The sequence below is a fragment of the Salvelinus namaycush genome, chromosome 37, assembly GCF_016432855.1.
Source record: "Salvelinus namaycush isolate Seneca chromosome 37, SaNama_1.0, whole genome shotgun sequence".
NCBI lineage: Eukaryota > Metazoa > Chordata > Actinopteri > Salmoniformes > Salmonidae > Salvelinus > Salvelinus namaycush.
This window is the reverse complement of record NC_052343.1, coordinates 27,596,029-27,613,820: the sequence shown is the minus strand read 5'-3', so window position 1 is coordinate 27,613,820 and position 17,792 is coordinate 27,596,029. Positions and strand designations below refer to the sequence as shown.

The following is a 17,792-nucleotide window of genomic DNA, read 5'->3' as shown; positions in this document are numbered from 1 at the left end:
TATGTAATGAAATCTTAGCTAATGCATTTCAGACATACTAGTATCTCCTTCTTAAGAGCATATCTCTGCAACCTGTCAGTCATAAGGACCCAGAGGAAGAATTGGTGAGAACCTAGTATTGAAGCTCTTGCAGGTTGTTGAAATAAAACAATTAAGAAAAATATACAGCATGCTTTGTATAGCCTTGAATGATATATAACCAATATTTTGGTCTAAAATTATTTCCTGTTTGTATTTCCTGTTTGCTACTCTGTTCTGATCCACTCTTTTCCCAGGGAAAGTGAACCTTTCAAAGAGATAGTGTTTGCATTATTGAGTGTCTTGCCAACTGTGAAATGTATTTAGAATGCTCTTCAGAAGATGTTGTATTGAGTGTTCATGTGTTCATCCTAGTTTTGTTTCTTAGAAGTCTTTGTCATTTGTGTCTTTGTCATCTGCTGCAGCCAGAAACACGATCCATCACCATCTCTCAGATGTTTGCCAAAGCCACAAAAGCCTTCGTGAAGGACACAGATCATGAGGGACGCCTGATCCCTGTGTCCAGTCTGAATGACACAGACGAACTGAATCTCCGATCACTCATTGTCAAGACCAGGCACAGATGCTTCTGGCAGGAACCCAAATACCAGTCCCCTGGCTTTACCCTCGGTGATGTCCTGAAGCCTGGAGAGCCTGGAAACACACCTTTAAGCCCAAGTAAGCACCAGAGCAGCCCGCTAGTGACAAATAACTATGGGTTGTTGTTGTTCTAAAATATCTGACCATTGATTTAATTATTTATCCTTCTCTTGTTTTACTGAGGAGAATAGGACAATTATAATGTCATGGATGTGGCTGTTATAGATATGTGCTATGGTATAATAGCATAGAGTCCATTCAAATGTTGAACTTTCCCTCAGCTGTCAAGGAGTCTGACTTTGTGGACTACAGTGGGACATTTGGTGACAAGAAAGAAATGAACGCAGATGGGAACGTGGAGGCAAAGTTGGCTGATTTCAACATTACCGTGGGAGGGAAATGGTCCACCAAACAGAAGCTGTCCCTTGGCAGCCTGAACAAAGAGAAGGTTGATGTGAAGGACTTACACAACTACTCAAAAAACAGGTGAGTTACCCTATACTATACGTATGTTCAGTACAGTCATCATAATACAGTCATAATACATCATAATGCAGTCATAATACATCATAATATATCATAATACAGTCATAATACATCATAATACAGTCATAATACAGTCACAATACAGTCATAATACAGTCACAATACAGTTCTATACAGTCATAATACATCCTAATACAGTCATAATACATCACAATACAGTCATAATTCATCATAATACATCATAATACAGTCATAATACATCATAATATAGTCATAATACATCATAATACAGTCATAATACATCATAATATATCATCATACAGTCATAATACATCATAATACAGTCATAATACAGTCACAATACAGTCCTATACAGTCATAATACATCCTAATACAGTCATAATACATAACAATTCATCATAATACATCATAATACAGTCATAATACAGTCATAATACATAATAATTCATCATAATACATCATAATACATCATAATACAGTCATAATTCATCATAATACAGTCATAATTCATCATAATTCATCATAATACATCATACAGTTCACCTTCCCAAGGAGTCCAAGACCCAAGAGCAGCGGGCAAAACTGGTTGCAATGACATCAGGCAGGTATCTTTTGTGTAAAAAGGACATTTTCAGGTTGAGGTGCTTTCAGACAACAAAGAAGTGGAACTGTACTGGTTTAGCAACTTCCTTAAACTTGAACTACCTCCTCACTGTTTTCACTACTAGCTTAGCTTAAAGGGACAATCTGTGATTGGTACATCCATTTTTTTAACTTTTAAAGTAGCTTTCCAGTGTTTCCAGATTTCTATGAAATATGACCTAAAATGTGTCCCTCCTGCAGAGTTCTGGACATGTCCCATCCTGTGATCAAGCAGACCCGTGTGAATCCCAGAGCAGTGTTAGGCGTCTTGACGGAGAGGATTATGACGTCACTACCTTGTCCGGTCACAAACAATGTCCGGAAGCGTGGCAATGTAGGAGCCAACGTGAGCGCCTGTGTATTCCTGAGCGGGAAGGTAGGAGGAAAGATTACCAAGTGTTCTACTGAAGTGAATTATATTTTCCTCATATTTTACTGGTAACTCAGATTTAGATAATCTCTGTTGTAAAATAGATTTTTAATCTCAATAATCTCACTTTATGATAGCTAGGCCTTCATAAATAAAGTAAATGTCAGGACCATATTGACAGATCACAGATGTCTGTTCAGTAGTGGTAATACTCACAGATGTCTGTTCAGTAGTGGTAATACTCACAGATGTCTGTTCAGTAGTCGTAATAGTCACAGATGTCTGTTCAGTAGTGGTAATAGTCACAGATGTCTGTTCAGTAGTGGTAATAGTCACAGATGTCTGTTCAGTAGTGGTAATAGTCACATATGTCTGTTCAGTAGTGGTAATACTCACAGATGTCTGTTCAGTAGTGGTAATAGTCACAGATGTCTGTTCTGTAGTGATAATAGTCACAGATGTCTGTTCAGTAGTGGTAATAGGCACAGATGTCTGTTCAGTAGTGGTAATACTCACAGATGTCTGTTCAGTAGTGGTAATAGGCACAGATGTCTGTTCAGTAGTGGTAATAGGCACAGATGTCTGTTCAGTAGTGGTAATACTCACAGATGTCTGTTCAGTAGTGGTAATAGGCACAGATGTCTGTTCAGTAGTGGTAATACTCACAGATGTCTGTTCAGTAGTGGTAATAGGCACAGATGTCTGTTCAGTAGTGGTAATACTCACAGATGTCTGTTCAGTAGTGGTAATAGGCACAGATGTCTGTTCAGTAGTGGTAATACTCACAGATGTCTGTTCAGTAGTGGTAATACTCACAGATGTCTGTTCAGTAGTGGTAATAGGCACAGATGTCTGTTCAGTAGTGGTAATACTCACAGATGTCTGTTCAGTAGTGGTAATAGGCACAGATGTCTGTTCAGTAGTGGTAATAGGCACAGATGTCTGTTCAGTAGTGGTAATAGTCACAGATGTCTGTTCAGTAGTGGTAATAGGCACAGATGTCTGTTCAGTAGTGGTAATACTCACAGATGTCTGTTCAGTAGTGGTAATAGGCACAGATGTCTGTTCAGTAGTGGTAATACTCACAGATGTCTGTTCAGTAGTGGTAATAGGCACAGATGTCTGTTCAGTAGTGGTAATACTGTCTCTTGCTCTAGTCAGAATGCTGTACCTGGGTTGTTCCACGAAAAGAGTGTCTTGATATTTTAAGAATAAATTGTGCACCAATATTGAATTTTAAAAGCATACTATATTAAATGAAGTGCCCTTTCGTTAATATAGACCACATGCGCAGCCGGCCGCGACCGGGAGGTCCGTGGGGCGACGCACAATTGGCCTAGCGTCGTCCGGGTTAGGGAGGGTTTGGCCGGTAGGGATATCCTTGTCTCATCGCGCTCCAGCGACTCCTGTGGCGGGCCGGGCGCAGTGCGCGCTAACCAAGGGGGCCAGGTACACGGTGTTTCCTCCGACACATTGGTGCGGCTGGCTTCCGGGTTGGAGGCGCGCTGTGTTAAAGAAGCAGTGCGGCTTGGTTGGGTTGTGCTTCGGAGGACGCATGGCTTTCGACCTTCGTCTCTCCCGAGCCCGTACGGGAGTTGTAGCGATGAGATAAGATAGTAATTACTAACGATTGGATACCACGAAAATTGGGGCGAAAAGGGGGGTAAAAAAAATATATATATATATAGACCACATGGTGAATTCAATAAATCAGATTTTTAATATGAATAAAGACTTGTTAAAGTGCCACCATTCAGCATATTGTCCATCCATGCAGCATTCATTTACGTCCGTCCCTCATTTTAAGGTCAACCCTTTTATGTGAACTGAACTCTCAAAACTATTCCTTTTAAATATTTTTTTCAGAAGAAATATTGAACTTCTAATATTCAATTTATAGTGTAAAAGCAGGTGAGCTGGTTTGATTGTTTTTGCCAATTTTCTTGTGTTTTGTGGTGGAACACTGAGCAGGTGGACCACAACACGCCATAGATAGACATGCTACAAATGTTTTAACAATTTAAAAAAAAAATGTGAAGCTTGCATTCAATTGCCAATCCCTACAAACAGCAAGCTTACATTCCCCCTGTCACAAGGATATCCCTAGTTATGTTCAACCTTACTTACTTTTTTTGGCACTTAACAGGCACTTACTATAGTCATAAAAGGTTACCTCTTGAGATGCATTTCTTTTTTTCAAGTTACACTTCTCAAACCGAATTGGTGGAATCACCCAGCTCTAGTTACCACATCATTTCCTGTTCTTGACATTAGAACCACTTCCTGAAAATGCAATGGTGTAGAATAGATGACTGTCTGGGTTAGAATCTGGGTCATCTGTGTACCAAACGTCTCAGACTAATTTTAAATGTTTTCCACAGGCCTCTATGAAGCAGAGCGGCAGTACTCAGACAGATAGTGATGTGTCACTGGGTATTCCTGCAAATACTGTCATGGCCTACAGTCTGATTGAACTCTACGTCAAATGCAATGGACAGTTTGGTGAGGAAGTGTATGGTTTGTCAATGTCCCAGGTATAGCTGCATGGTTAAGTACCATGATAAAGTACACAGCCAGTGTCTATGTTCCTCAGTGTATTTAGTATAGCCACTGTATTTAGTACAGCCACTGTATTTAGTATATTCACTGTATCTAGTATATTCACTGTATTTAGTATAGCCACTGTATTTAGTATAGCCACTGTATCTAGTATAGTCACTGTATTTAGTATAGCTACTGTATTTAGTATAGCCACTGTATTTAGTATATTCACTGTATTTAGTATAGCCACTGTATTTAGTATAGCCACTGTATTTAGTATATTCACTGTATTTAGTATAGCCACTGTATTTAGTATAGCCACTGTATTTAGTATAGCCACTGTATTTAGTATATCCACTGTATTTAGTATAGCCACTGTATTTAGTATAGCCACTGTATTTAGTATAGCCACTGTATTTAGTATAGCCACTGTATTTAGTATAGCCACTGTATTTAGTATAGTCACTGTATTTAGTATAGCCATTGTATTTAGTATATCCATTGTATTTAGTATATCCACTGTATTTAGTAAAGCCACTGTATGTAGTATAGCCACTGTATTTAGTATAGCCACTGTATGTAGTATATCCACTGTATTTAGTATATCCACTGTATTTAGTATAGCCACTGTATTTAGTATATCCACTGTATTTAGTATAGCCACTGTATTTAGTATATCCACTGTATTTAGTATATCCACTGTATTTAGTATAGCCATTGTATGTAGTATAGCCACTGTATCTGTCTGTGTGTGACTGGTTATGACTGTTGTCTGCTCTTGTCCACAGAGCTGTGCCTCATCTGCAACAATGGGGGCTTTGAAATAGATAAGTCAAAGGATGGGATGGAAGTAGATGGAATTATGGACCTGGGAGGCGACTTTCATGCCAACAGCCCCCTAAATCTGAACGAAGGTAATAATGCCAGTGGAGGGTAATGTCTCCTGTCTAGTGGTCAACATGTGGTCTACTGAATGGAACGTCTGGTCAACATGTGGTCTACTGAATGGAACGTCTGGTCAACATGTAATCTACTGAATGGAACGTCTGGTCAACATGTAATCTACTGAATGGAACGTCTGGTCAACATGTAATGTCTATGGAATGTTCAATATTTGTCTTTGATTAGTAATTACAAAGTTCCCACACTTTTGGTATATAAAAAAAAAACATTGATCACACTTTGCCAAAGTAACATGGTCTGTCTGTTGTTTGTGTGTTTATAGAACTGGAGAAACTGAGTGGTCATTTCCAGCTGCTGTCAGTCCTGCCAGCAGCCACACGTTCCTCTCTGCTCCAGCTCCTCAAGACAACCATGGAGGACAGAGAGGCAGTCAGTGTGCTGGAGAGTGTGGTGAGTGAGACGTACAGAAACTGGGAACAAACACACACACACAACTAATTGCAGGAATGAATATATCAACCAGAATATCTGTAACATACTCTCTCTCTCTCTTTCTCTCTCTCTCTCTCTCTCTCTCTCTCTCTTTCTCTCTCTCTTTCTCTCTCTCTCTCTCTCTCTCTCTCTCTCTCTCTCTCTCTCTCTCTCTCTCTCTCTCTCTCTCTCTCGATTCAATTCAATGTTAATTTAAGGGGCTTTATTGTCATGGGAAACATACAGTACCAGTCAGAAGTTTGGAGACACCTACTCATTCAAGGGTTTTTCTTTATTTGTACTATTTTCTACATTGTATAATAATAGTGAAGACATCAAAACTATGAAATAACACATATGGAATCATGTAGTAACCAAAAAAGTGTTAAACAAATCTAAAAATATTTTATATTTGAGATTCTTCAAAGTAGCCACCCTTTGCGTTGATGACAGCTATAAACACGGTTGGCATTCTCTCAACCAGCTTCATGAAGTAGTCACCTGGAATGCATTTCAATTAACAGGTGTGCCTTGTTAAAAGTTAATTTGTGGAATTTCTTTCCTACTTAATGCGTTTGTGTCACGCCTGCTCGAGGGCGCCTGGCTCCCCAGCATTACCCACTCCTGCCACCATCATTACGCACACCTGCCTTCCCCCGTCACGCGCATCAGCGATTATTGGACTCACCTGGACTCAATCACCTCTTTCATTACCTCCCCTATATCTGTCTGCCCCCCCCCCCCTGCTTCAGCATTGTTCTGATGCTGTTCCTGTCATGTTCCATGTCTGTTCCTTATTAAATGTTGACTCCCCGTACCTGCTTCTCTGCTCCAGCGTCGGTCCTTACAGTATGAGCCAATCAGCTGTGTTGTGACAAGGTAGGGGTGGTATACAGAAGATAGCCCTACTTGGTAAAAGACCAAGTCCATATTATGGCAAGAACAGCTCAAATAAGCATGGAGAAAATACAGTCCATCATTACTTTAAGACATGAAGGTCAGTCAATGCGTAAAATTTCGCAAAAACCATCAAGTTCTATGACAAAACTGTCTCTCATGATGACCGCCACAGGAAACAAAGACCCAGAGGATAAGTTTATTCGAGTTACCAGCCTCAGAAATGGCAGCCCAAATAAATGCTCCACAGAGTTCAAGTAAAAGAAACATCTCAACATCAACTGTTCAGAGGAGACTGTGTGAATCAGGCCTTCATCAACTGTTCAGAGGAGACTGTGTGAATCAGGCCTTCATCAACTGTTCAGAGGAGACTGTGTGAATCAGGCCTTCATGGTCGAATTGCTGCAAAGATGAACCACTGCGAAAGGACACCAATAAGAAGAAGAGACTTGCTTGGGCTAAAAAACACAAGCAATGGACATTAGACCGGTGGAAATATGTCCTTTTGTCATGGTTTCACCTGTCACCTTGAGACATTAACACCACTCAGCTGTGTCCTATCATTCATTATGAGTTTCCTGTTAAAAGAGGTGTGTTTTCTAGTTTCCTTTGCTGAAGCTTGAATTGTTTATCATGTGCGTTTGTTTCCTGAGTGAGTTTTCGAGACTTAGTGTTTGTTGTTACTGTGATCCTTTGGATACCGTTTCTCAGTAAAGTATTTATGTTTAACCACTGATTCCTCGTCTGGTCTCTTCTACGCACCTGGATCCAACCTCATCACGTCACAACTTTGATCTGATGAGTCCAAATTTGAGATTTTTGGTTCCAACCGCCGTGTCTTTGTGAGATGCATAGTAGGTGAACGGATTATCTACGCATGTGTGGTTCCCACCGGGAAGCATGGAGGAGGAGGTGTGATGGTGTGGGGTGCTTTGCTGGAGAAACTGTCTGTGATTTATTTAGAATTCAAGGCACACTTAACCAGCATGGCTACCACAGCATTCTGCAGCGATACTCCATCCCATCTGGTTTGTGCTTAGTGGGACTATCATTTGTTTTTTTCAACAGGACAATGACGCAAAACACACCTCCAGGCGGTGTAAGGGCTATTTGACCAAGAAGGAGAGTGATAGAGTGCTGTATCAGATGACCTGGCCTCCACAATCACCAGACCTCAACCCAATTGAGATGGTTTGGGATGAATTGGACCACAGAGTGAAGGGAAAGCAGCCAGCAAGTGCTCAGCATATGTGGGAACTACTTCAAGACTGTTGAAAAAACATTCCATGTGAAGCTGGTTGAGGGAAAGCCAGAATCAAATCAAATCAAATGTATTTATAAAGCCCTTCTTACATCAGCTGATATCTCAAAGTGCTGTACAGAAACCCAGCCTAAAACCCCAACCAGCAAGCAATGCAGGTGTAGAAGCACGGTGGCTAGGAAAAACTCCCTAGAAAGGCCAAAACCTAGGAAGAAACCTAGAGAGGAACCAGGCTATGAGGGGTGGCCAGTCCTCTTCTGGCTGTCCCGGGTGTAGATCATAACAGAACATGGCCAAGATGTTCAAATGTTCATAGATGACCAGCAGGGTCAAATAATAATAAACTGGAGCAGCAGCACGGCCAGGTGGACTGTGGACAGCAAGGAGTCATCAGACCAGGTAGTCCTGAGGCATGGTCCTAGGGCTCATGTCCTCCGAGAGAGAGAGAGAGAGAGAGGGAAAGAAAGAAAGAAAGAATTAGAGAGAGCATACTTAAATTCACACAGGACACCGGATAAGACAGGAGAAATACTCCAGATATAACAGACTGACCCTAGCCCCCCGACACATAAACTACTGCAGCATAGATACTGGAGGCTGAGACAGGAGGGGTCAGGAGACACTGTGCCCCCATCCGACGATACCCCCGGACAGGGCCAAACAGGCAGGATATAACCCCACCCACTTTGCCAAAGCACAGCCCCCACACCACTAGAGGGATATCTCTAACCACCAATCTACCATCCTGAGACAAGGCCGAGTATAGCCCACAAAGATCTCCGCCACGGCACAACCCAAGGGGGGACGCCAACCCGGACAGGAAGATCACGTCAGTGACTTAACCCACTCAAGTGATGCACCCCGCAGAGGACAAACCATCCACAGAGAAAAACGGATATCTTTCCGACAGATAAGATCTAAACCAGGCCAGAACTTGTTCATTGTAGACCAATTAGGGTTTCCAATCTCTCCAAAAGAATGTGGTGATCGATGGTATCAAAGGCAGCACTAAGGTCTAGTAGCACGAGGACAGATGCAGAGCCTCGGTCTGACGCCATTAAAAGGTCATTTACAACCTTCACAGGTGCAGTCTCAGTGCTATGATGGGGTCTAAAACCCAGACTGAAGCGTTTCGTATACATTGTTTGTCTTCAGGAAGGCAGTGAGTTGCTGTGCAACAGCTTTTTTTTTTTAAATTGAGAGGAATGGGAGATTCGATACAGGCCGATAGTTTTTTATATTTTCTCGGTCAAGGTTTGGCTTTTTCAAGAGAGGCTTTATTACTGCCACTTTTAGTGAGTTTGGTACACATCCGGTGGACAGAGAGACATTTATTATGTTCAACATAGGATGGCCAAGCACAGGAAGCAGCTCTTTCAGTAGTTTAGTTGGAATAGGGTCCAGTATGCAGCTTGAAGGTTTAGAGGCCATGATTATTTTCATCATTGTGTCAAGAGATATAGTACTAAAACACTTGAGTGTCTCCCTTGATCCTAGGTCCTGGCAGAGTTGTGCAGACTCAGGACAACTGAGCATTGGAGGAATATGCAGATTTAAAGAGGAGTCCGTAATTTGCTTTCTAATGATCATGATCTTTTCCTCAAAGAAGTTCATGAATTTATTACTGCTGAAGTGAAAGCCATCCTCTCTTGGGGAATGTTGCTTTTTAGTTAGCTTTGCGACAGTATCAAAAATACATTTTGGATTGTTCTTATTTTCCTCAATTAAGTTGGAAAAATAGGATGATCGAGCAGCAGTGAGGGCTCTTCGATACTGCACGGTACTGTCTTTCCAAGCTAGTCGGAAGACTTCCAGTTTGGTGTGGCGCCATTTCCGTTCCAATTTTCTGGAAGCTTGCTTCAGAGCTCGGGTATTTTCTGTATACCAAGGAGCTAGTTTCTTATGACAAATGTTTTTTGTTTTTAGGGGTGCGACTGCATCTAGAGTATTGCGCAAGGTTAAATTGAGTTCCTCAGTTAGGTGGTTAACTGATTTTTGTACTCTGATGTCCTCGGGTAGGCGGAGGGAGTCTGGAAGAGCATCTAGGAATCTTTGGGTTGTCCGAGTATTTATAGCACGACTTTTAATGATCCTTAGTTGGGGTCTGAGCAGATTATTTGTTGCGATTGCAAACGTAATAAAATGGTGGTCCGATAGTCCATGATTATGAGGAAAAACATTAAGATCCACAACATTTATTCCACGGGACAAAACTAGGTCCAGAGTATGACTGTGGCAGTGAGTAGGTTACTTAGATATGTTGGACAAAACCAACTGAGTCGATGATGGAGTGGGTCTGTGGACTTTTCCATGTGAATATTAAAGTCACCAAAAATTTGAATATTATCTGCCATGACTACAAGGTCCAATAGGAATTTAGGGAACTCAGTGAGGAACGCTGTATTCGGCCCAGGAGGCCTGTAAACAGTAGCTATAAAAAGTGATTGAGTAGGCTGCATAGATTTCATGACTAGAAGCTCAAAAGACGAAAACGTCGTTTTAATTTAATTTTATTCTATTTGCTATCATAAATGTTAGCAACACCTCCGCCTTTGCGGGATGCGCGGGGGATATGGTCACTAGTGTAACCAGGAGGAGAGGCCTCATTTAACACAGTAAATTCATCAGGCTTAAGCCATGTTTCAGTCAGGCCAATCACATCAAGATTATGATCAGTGATTAGTTCATTGACTATAACTGCCTAGGAAGTGAGGGATCTAACATTGAGTAGCCCCATTTTGAGATGTGAGGTATCTCTTTCAATTATGGCAGGAATGGAGGTCTTTATTCCAGTGAGATTGCTGAGGCGAACACCGCCATGTTTAATTTTGCCCAACCTAGGTTGAGGCACAGACACGGTCTCAATGGGGATAGCTGAGCTGACTACACTGACTGTGCTAGTGGCAGACTCCACAAAGCTGGCAGGTTGGCTAACAGCCTGCTGCCTGGCCTGCACCCTATTTCATTGTGGAGCTAGAGGAGTTAGATCCCTGTCTATGTTCGTAGATAAGATGAGAGCACCCCTCCAGCTAGGATGGAGTCCGTCACTCCTCAACAGGCCAGGCTTGGTCCTGTTTGTGGGTGAGTCCCAGAAAGAGGGACAATTATCTACAAATTCTATCTTTTGGGAGGGGCAGTAAACAGTTTTCAACCAGCAATTGAGTTGTGAGACTCTGCTGTAGAGCTCATCACTCCCCCTAACTGGGAGGGGGCCAGAGACAATTACTCGATGCCGACACATCTTTCTAGCTGATTTACACGCTGAAGCTATGTTGCGCTTGGTGACCTCTGACTGTTTCATCCTAACATCATTGGTGCCAACGTGGATAACAATATCCCTATACTCTCTACACTCAGTTTTAGCCCTATACTCTCAGGAGGTTTTAACTTTAGCCAGCGCCATCTTCAGATTAGCCTTAACTTCGGTAGCCCTGCTCCCTGGTAAACAGTGTATGATTGCTGGATTCTTCGTTTTAAGTCTAATACTGCGGGTAATGGAGTCGCCAATGACTAGGGTTTTCAATTTGTCAGAGCTAATGGTGGGAGGCTTCGGCGTCTCAGACCCCGTAACGGGAGGATTAGAGACTAGAGAAGGCTCGGCCTCTGACTCCGACCCGCTGCTTAATGGGGAAAACCGGTTGAATGTTTCTGTCGGCTGAATGAGCGACACCGGTTGAGCATTCCTACAGCATTTCCCCCCAGAAGCCATGAGAAAGTTGTCCGGCTGCGGGGACTGTGCGAGGGGATTTATACTAACGTTACTATCTGTACTTACTGGTGGCACAGACGCTGTTTCTTCCTTTCCTACACTGAAATTACCCTTGCCTAACGATTGTGTCTGAAGCTGGGCTTGCAGCACAGCTATCCTCGCCGTAAGTCGATCGTTCTGCTGTATATTATGAGTACAGCGACTGCAATTAGAAGGCATCATGTTAATGTTACTACTTAGCTTCGGCTGTTGGAGGTCCTGACGAACCACGTCCAGATAAAGCGTCCGGAGTGAAAAGTTGAAAGAAAAAAAGTTGAGCGAGGAAAAAACAAAAAATATAAACGGTAATTAAAAAGTAAAAACCGTAAAGTTGTCAGGTAGCAAAGTAAGGTTAGCAACAAAATGCACAGCAGCACGTAAACAAGTCTATAAGAGTGTGCAAAGCTGTCATCAAGGCAAAGGGTGGCTATTTTGAAGAATCTAAAATATATTTTGATTTGTTTAACACTTTTTTGGTTACTAAGTGATTCCATATGTGTAATTTCATCGTTTTGATGTCTTTACTTCTTTTAATTCTACAATATAGAAAATAATAAAAATGAAGAAAACCCTTGAATGAGTAGGTATGTCTTAACCTTTGACTAGTACTGTATGTTTACATTGCCAAAGCAAGTGAAATAGATAATAAACAAAAGTGAAATAAACAATAAAAACAGTAAACATTACACACAAAAGTTTCAAAAGAATAAAGACATTTCAAATGTGTTGCAACGATGTGCACATAGTTAAAGTACCAAAGCAAAAATAAATAAACATAAATATGGGTTCTATTTACAATGGTGTTTGTTCTTCACTGGTTGACCTTTTCTTGTGGCAACAGGTCACAATTCTTGCTTCTGTGATTGCACACTGTGGTATTTCACCCAATAAATATGGGAGTTTATCAAATTGGGTTTGTTTTCAAATTCTTTGTGGGTTTGTGAAATTTGAGGGAAATGTGTCTCTAATATGGTCATGCATTGGGCAGGAGGTTAGGAAGTGCAGCTCAGTTTCCACCTCATTTTGTAGCTAGTGTGCACATAGTCTGTCTTCTCTTGATATCCAGGTCTGCCTATGGCGGCCTTTCTCAATAGCAAGGCTATGCTCACTGAGTCTGTACATAGTCAAAGCTTTCTTTAATTTTGGGTCAGTCACAGTGGTCAGGTATTCTGCCACTGTGTACTCTCTGTTTAGGGCCAAATAGCATTCTAGTTTGCTCAGTTTTTTGTTAATTATTTCCAATGTGTCAAGTAATTATCTTTTTATTTTCTCATGATTTGGTTGGGTCTAATTGTGTTGCTGTCCTGGGGCTCTGTGGGGTCTGTTTGTGTTTGTGAACAGAGCCCCAGGACCAGCTTGCTTAGGGGACTCTTCTCCAGGTTCATCTCTCTGTAGGTGATGGCTTTGTTATGGAAGGTTTGGGTATCGCTTACTTTTAGGTGGTTGTAGAATTTAATGGCTCTTTTCTAGATTTTGATAATTAGCGGGTATCAGCCCAATTCTGCTCTGCATGCATTATTTGGTGTTTTATGTTGTACACAGAGGATATTTTTGCAGAATTCTGCATGCAGAGTCTCAATTTGGTGTTTGTCCCATTTTGTGAGCGGACCCCAGACTTCACAACCATAACCAGTGTGTCACGACTTCCGCCGAAGTCGGTTCCTCTCCTTGTTCGAGCGGCGTTTGGCGGTCGACGTCACCGGCTTCCTAGCCATCGCCGATCCACCTTTCATTTTTGCCATTTGTCTTGTCTTGTTTTCCTACACACCTGGTTTCAATGCCCTCAGTATCAGACGTGTATATAACCCTCTGTTCCCCCCATGTCTGTGTGTGGAATTGTTTGTTGTTTCGTGTATGTGCACGCTAGACTGGTTTGCGCTGGGTTATGTCAACCCATATTGTGTTTAGTGTTCTTAGTGCTGTGTGTTTTGTTCACCGAAACAAAAGACTCCTTTGGCTACCCAACTTCTGCTCTCCTGCGCCTGACTCCCTTACAGCCAGTTACGCATACCTACACAGTGGCAACAGGTTCTATATCTGATTGAAGTATTTTTAGCAAAATCCTAATTGGTATGTCAAATTTTATGTTCATTTTGATGGCCTTTTTTATTTTACCAGATAAGTCAGTGAATAACAAATTCTTATTTACAATGACATCCTAGGAACAGTGGGTTAACTGCCTTGTTCAGGGGCAGAACGACAGATTTGTACCTTGTCAGCTCGGGGATTCAATCTAGCAACCTTTTGGTTACTGGCCCAATGCTCTAACCACTAGGCTACCTGCCGCCCCCAAGAGCAAAGGGCCTTCTTGCCTTGTCTCTTTTTACCATTCTGTCTCTCTCTCTCTGTCTCTGTCTCTCTCTCTCTCCCTGTCTGTCTTGTCTGTATGTCTCTGTCTCTGTCTCTGTCTCTGTCTCTGTCTCTGTCTCTGTCTCTGTCTCTGTCTCTCTCTCTCTCTCTCTCTCTATCTCTGTCTCTCTCTCTCTCCCTGTCTGTCTTGTCTGTCTCTGTCTCTGTCTCTGTCTCTCTCTCTCTCCCTGTCTGTCTTATCTGTCTCTGTCTCTGTCTCTGTCTCTGTCTCTTTCTCTCTCTGTCTTGTCACAGCTGGATCAGATGTGTGATGGTGAGACTCCTGACCTGGGTGATCTGGAAGAGTCTGAGAGGGAAACAGTCCAGGCCGTACTGGATCTTGTAGACCAATGTGTTGGGAAGGATGAGGACGAGATCAGATCCTCACTTCTCAGTGCCGTCCACCTCATTGTCAGTGCCTTCGACGGTGAGATAGAGAGCAGTTTTCACAGGATTCTCCAGTTATTATTTGATCAGTTCCTGGGAAACTAGGTTCACTACTGTGGTTTTATGTGTGCATATTTATTTCTCAGGAATGACAGATGTGGGTCTCTCTGTGTTGGGATCGTGTTGCAGTCCTCCAGTCTTACAGGCCCTGCAGATCCTGGTGAGTTCACACCTGCTTGATTGAGCCTCCAGTCATGTATGACCTGGAGTTCATTTTTCTAGGTTTTTGTGTATGTAAATGTATTTGGGTTTATGTAAATGTATCTTCCCATGTTAAATAAACAAATATTTATACCCTTATGATAACATTGTACAACCAGTAGCAGTACTGACACCAATGACGGTAACCAGTGGCAATTTTTAACAAAAAAATATTGGTGGAGAAACTCAATGAAAAAAGTGAATATGCATCGATACATTACTACACTACACATTGAATGCACCGTCATAAATACTTACCAGACACACACAAACGTTATAACATAAGGGTTATGACCAGTGTATAGTGTTCTGCCCATATCTTTGGCTCCTATTGCAAGGAACACCACGGTTGTCCAGCATACTTTATAGAGTAAAGTCTATTTTACTTCAGAATCAATATCAGCATCGGTCTGCAATATTGCTAATCATTGTTAGAGTTTTGGGACGCAGCAGAACACCATTCTGAGTGCAGTTGCCTCTGCCTGTCTGTTAACAAGATGCTCAGGTTATGAATAAAGCAACAACGTTTATAAAGCTACTCCCTCGCTTCAACCATTGCATAGATACAGTTCCATGGGTTATTACATTCTGACATCAATCACTTACAACAACATGTAGTAGCTAGCTAGCTACCTCAAACAGCAGCTGTTAGCCACCGCAAGTTCCATCCAAACCAGTCAGGTTTAATTATTTTATAACTTGCTCTATTTTAACTGAGGTCTGTTCAGTGGTTGATGAGCACCAATATGTTTTATCTCTACAAGTTTTAAAATAATTTGCTAGGAGATTGTTGACATGATGTATGATGACTTTTCAGCTAGCTAACTAGAAGACGATAAACAACTATGAAATTGCTACGGGAGATAAGATGTCTATTTATCTGTGTCAAATGACATCAAGCCTTCTTGAGCTTACTAATGAATCTCTATAGCAGCACCCAAGTGGCCTACAGCTGACTGAGTCTCCCAGTACGTGCTGTTGGGCTACATCTGACTGAGTCTCCCAGTACGTGCTGTTGGGCTACATCTGACTGAGTCTCCCAGTACGTGCTGTTGGGCTACATCTGACTGAGTCTCCCAGTACGTGCTGTTGGGCTACATCTGACTGAGTCTCCCAGTACGTGCTGTTGGGCTACATCTGACTGAGTCTCCCAGTATGTGCTTTTGGGCTACATCTGACTGAGTCTCCCAGTACGTGCTGTTGGGCTACATCTGACTGAGTCTCCCAGTACGTGCTGTTGCACTGTCCCAATGCATTCACTCACCCATCTGAACCATTGTGAATGCGCCAATCAAGCGCAGCCAATTCCGCACAACCAGAGTAGATCAATGAGGGCTTTCCCCTGGCTAGCCTCTCCACAACAGATCACTGAGTGACAATGAAACAGCTGCATTAGGGAGCTGCCTTTCCTCAAACAACATTTACCAAAATAACAATACAACAGGGAAGCGAACACGTACTGTATGCTTTATTAGCTCAAGCAATTACAAATCAAATGTGTTTGCTTACTGATATAATGTTGTGACATGAATGAAAGCCAGAATTACATGCAGAACAGCGCCATCTACTGGATAGTGGTGGGGCTGCCCGGAATGATGTGTTGCATCAAAGTATAGGTCTCACCAATTACTTTTTGTAAGTAATTTAGGAATTTCTTAAATGGAGGCCACCGATCTCAAATCTAAGGTCATTTAACCTTTAGTAAATGATTAAGTCAATTATTTTTAAAGAGATTTGATTAATAATTTTGCTCAGAGTGTAATTTCCCTTCATTTAATATTGACTTACACAAATGATATGTTTTATTTAAACACACCAAATTATCTATGGAATCATAACATTTATGACATACTATAAGGGTGTGATTAACTAATAATCTTCTTTAATATTGACCCCTCTCCTGATAACAGTTTGCCACAGGAAGGAATGCTCAAGGTCCTTGTATATCTTTGTAATGAGTGATGTTTAAGGCGGTAACACTAATTACACAAAACTTAGGGACACATAATAATAGTAAAAATATATATATATTTTAATGGCCTTCTTTGCTTTATTGATCTAAATACAGTGTATTCATTAATTTAGTTTAGTTTGTAGATATATATATATTTGTAATGAGTGATGTTCAAGGGGTAACAACGTATTATATTTGTTTTTGTTGATCTATAAAATATATTAAAAACTTTTGTTTAATTTTTTTATAACATTCAAGATAATAGATCCCAAAAACATGTCACTAAGATAAAGTTTTGCAGTATAAAGGACTTGACTTCCATTGTGTTTCACATTGATAAACAGTTCAATATCAATTCAAACATGTATAATGTCTAACTGTTTGTCATTTTAAAGTGTTTGTCATTGTTGCCAAGTCGAGGGATGCAAATGCCACCTTAATTCAAGAATGGCCCAGAAAAGAAAGCATATCAATGTATTCCTGTGCTGCTTGTCCTCCAGGTGCATCATGTGGCAGCAGGGAGTGGAGAGACCCTCTCTCTGAGAGATGCAGGTCTGGCTGTTCTGACTGAGGAGGAGGTGTATCAGAGGACAGAGAGTCTCTTTGGTCACTCTACAGTTACACTGAAGAGAGAGGAGGACACACTGAGGACAGAGATGCAGGACCAGCCTGGATACCTTCCTCTAGTCATGAGTATCACTGTGAAAGGCCTGGCCTCTTTAGTGTAAGGAGGGAGAGGGAGAGGGAGAGGGAGAGGGTGAGGGTGAGGGTGAGGGTGAGAGATGTGACCTGTTGCCACAAGAAAAGGGCAACAAGTTAAGAACAAACACCATTGTAAATACAACTCATATTTATGTTTATTTATTTTACCTTTTGTACTTTT

At 41.6% G+C, this 17,792-nt stretch overlaps 1 protein-coding gene across 1 annotated transcript; it reads left to right on the top strand.

Moving 5' to 3' along the window:
- Positions 1 to 395: 395 nt before the first annotated feature.
- On the top strand, positions 396 to 17,638 carry LOC120031368 (gasdermin-E-like). The gene is made up of 9 exons (XM_038977087.1): positions 396 to 696; positions 900 to 1,104; positions 1,969 to 2,143; positions 4,519 to 4,639; positions 5,467 to 5,592; positions 5,904 to 6,031; positions 14,563 to 14,734; positions 14,841 to 14,914; positions 17,410 to 17,638. Exons 1-9 carry the CDS (start codon positions 474 to 476, stop codon positions 17,635 to 17,637), a joined length of 1,452 nt encoding a protein of 483 aa, XP_038833015.1. The 5' UTR covers positions 396 to 473; the 3' UTR covers position 17,638.
- Positions 17,639 to 17,792: the final 154 nt, after the last annotated feature.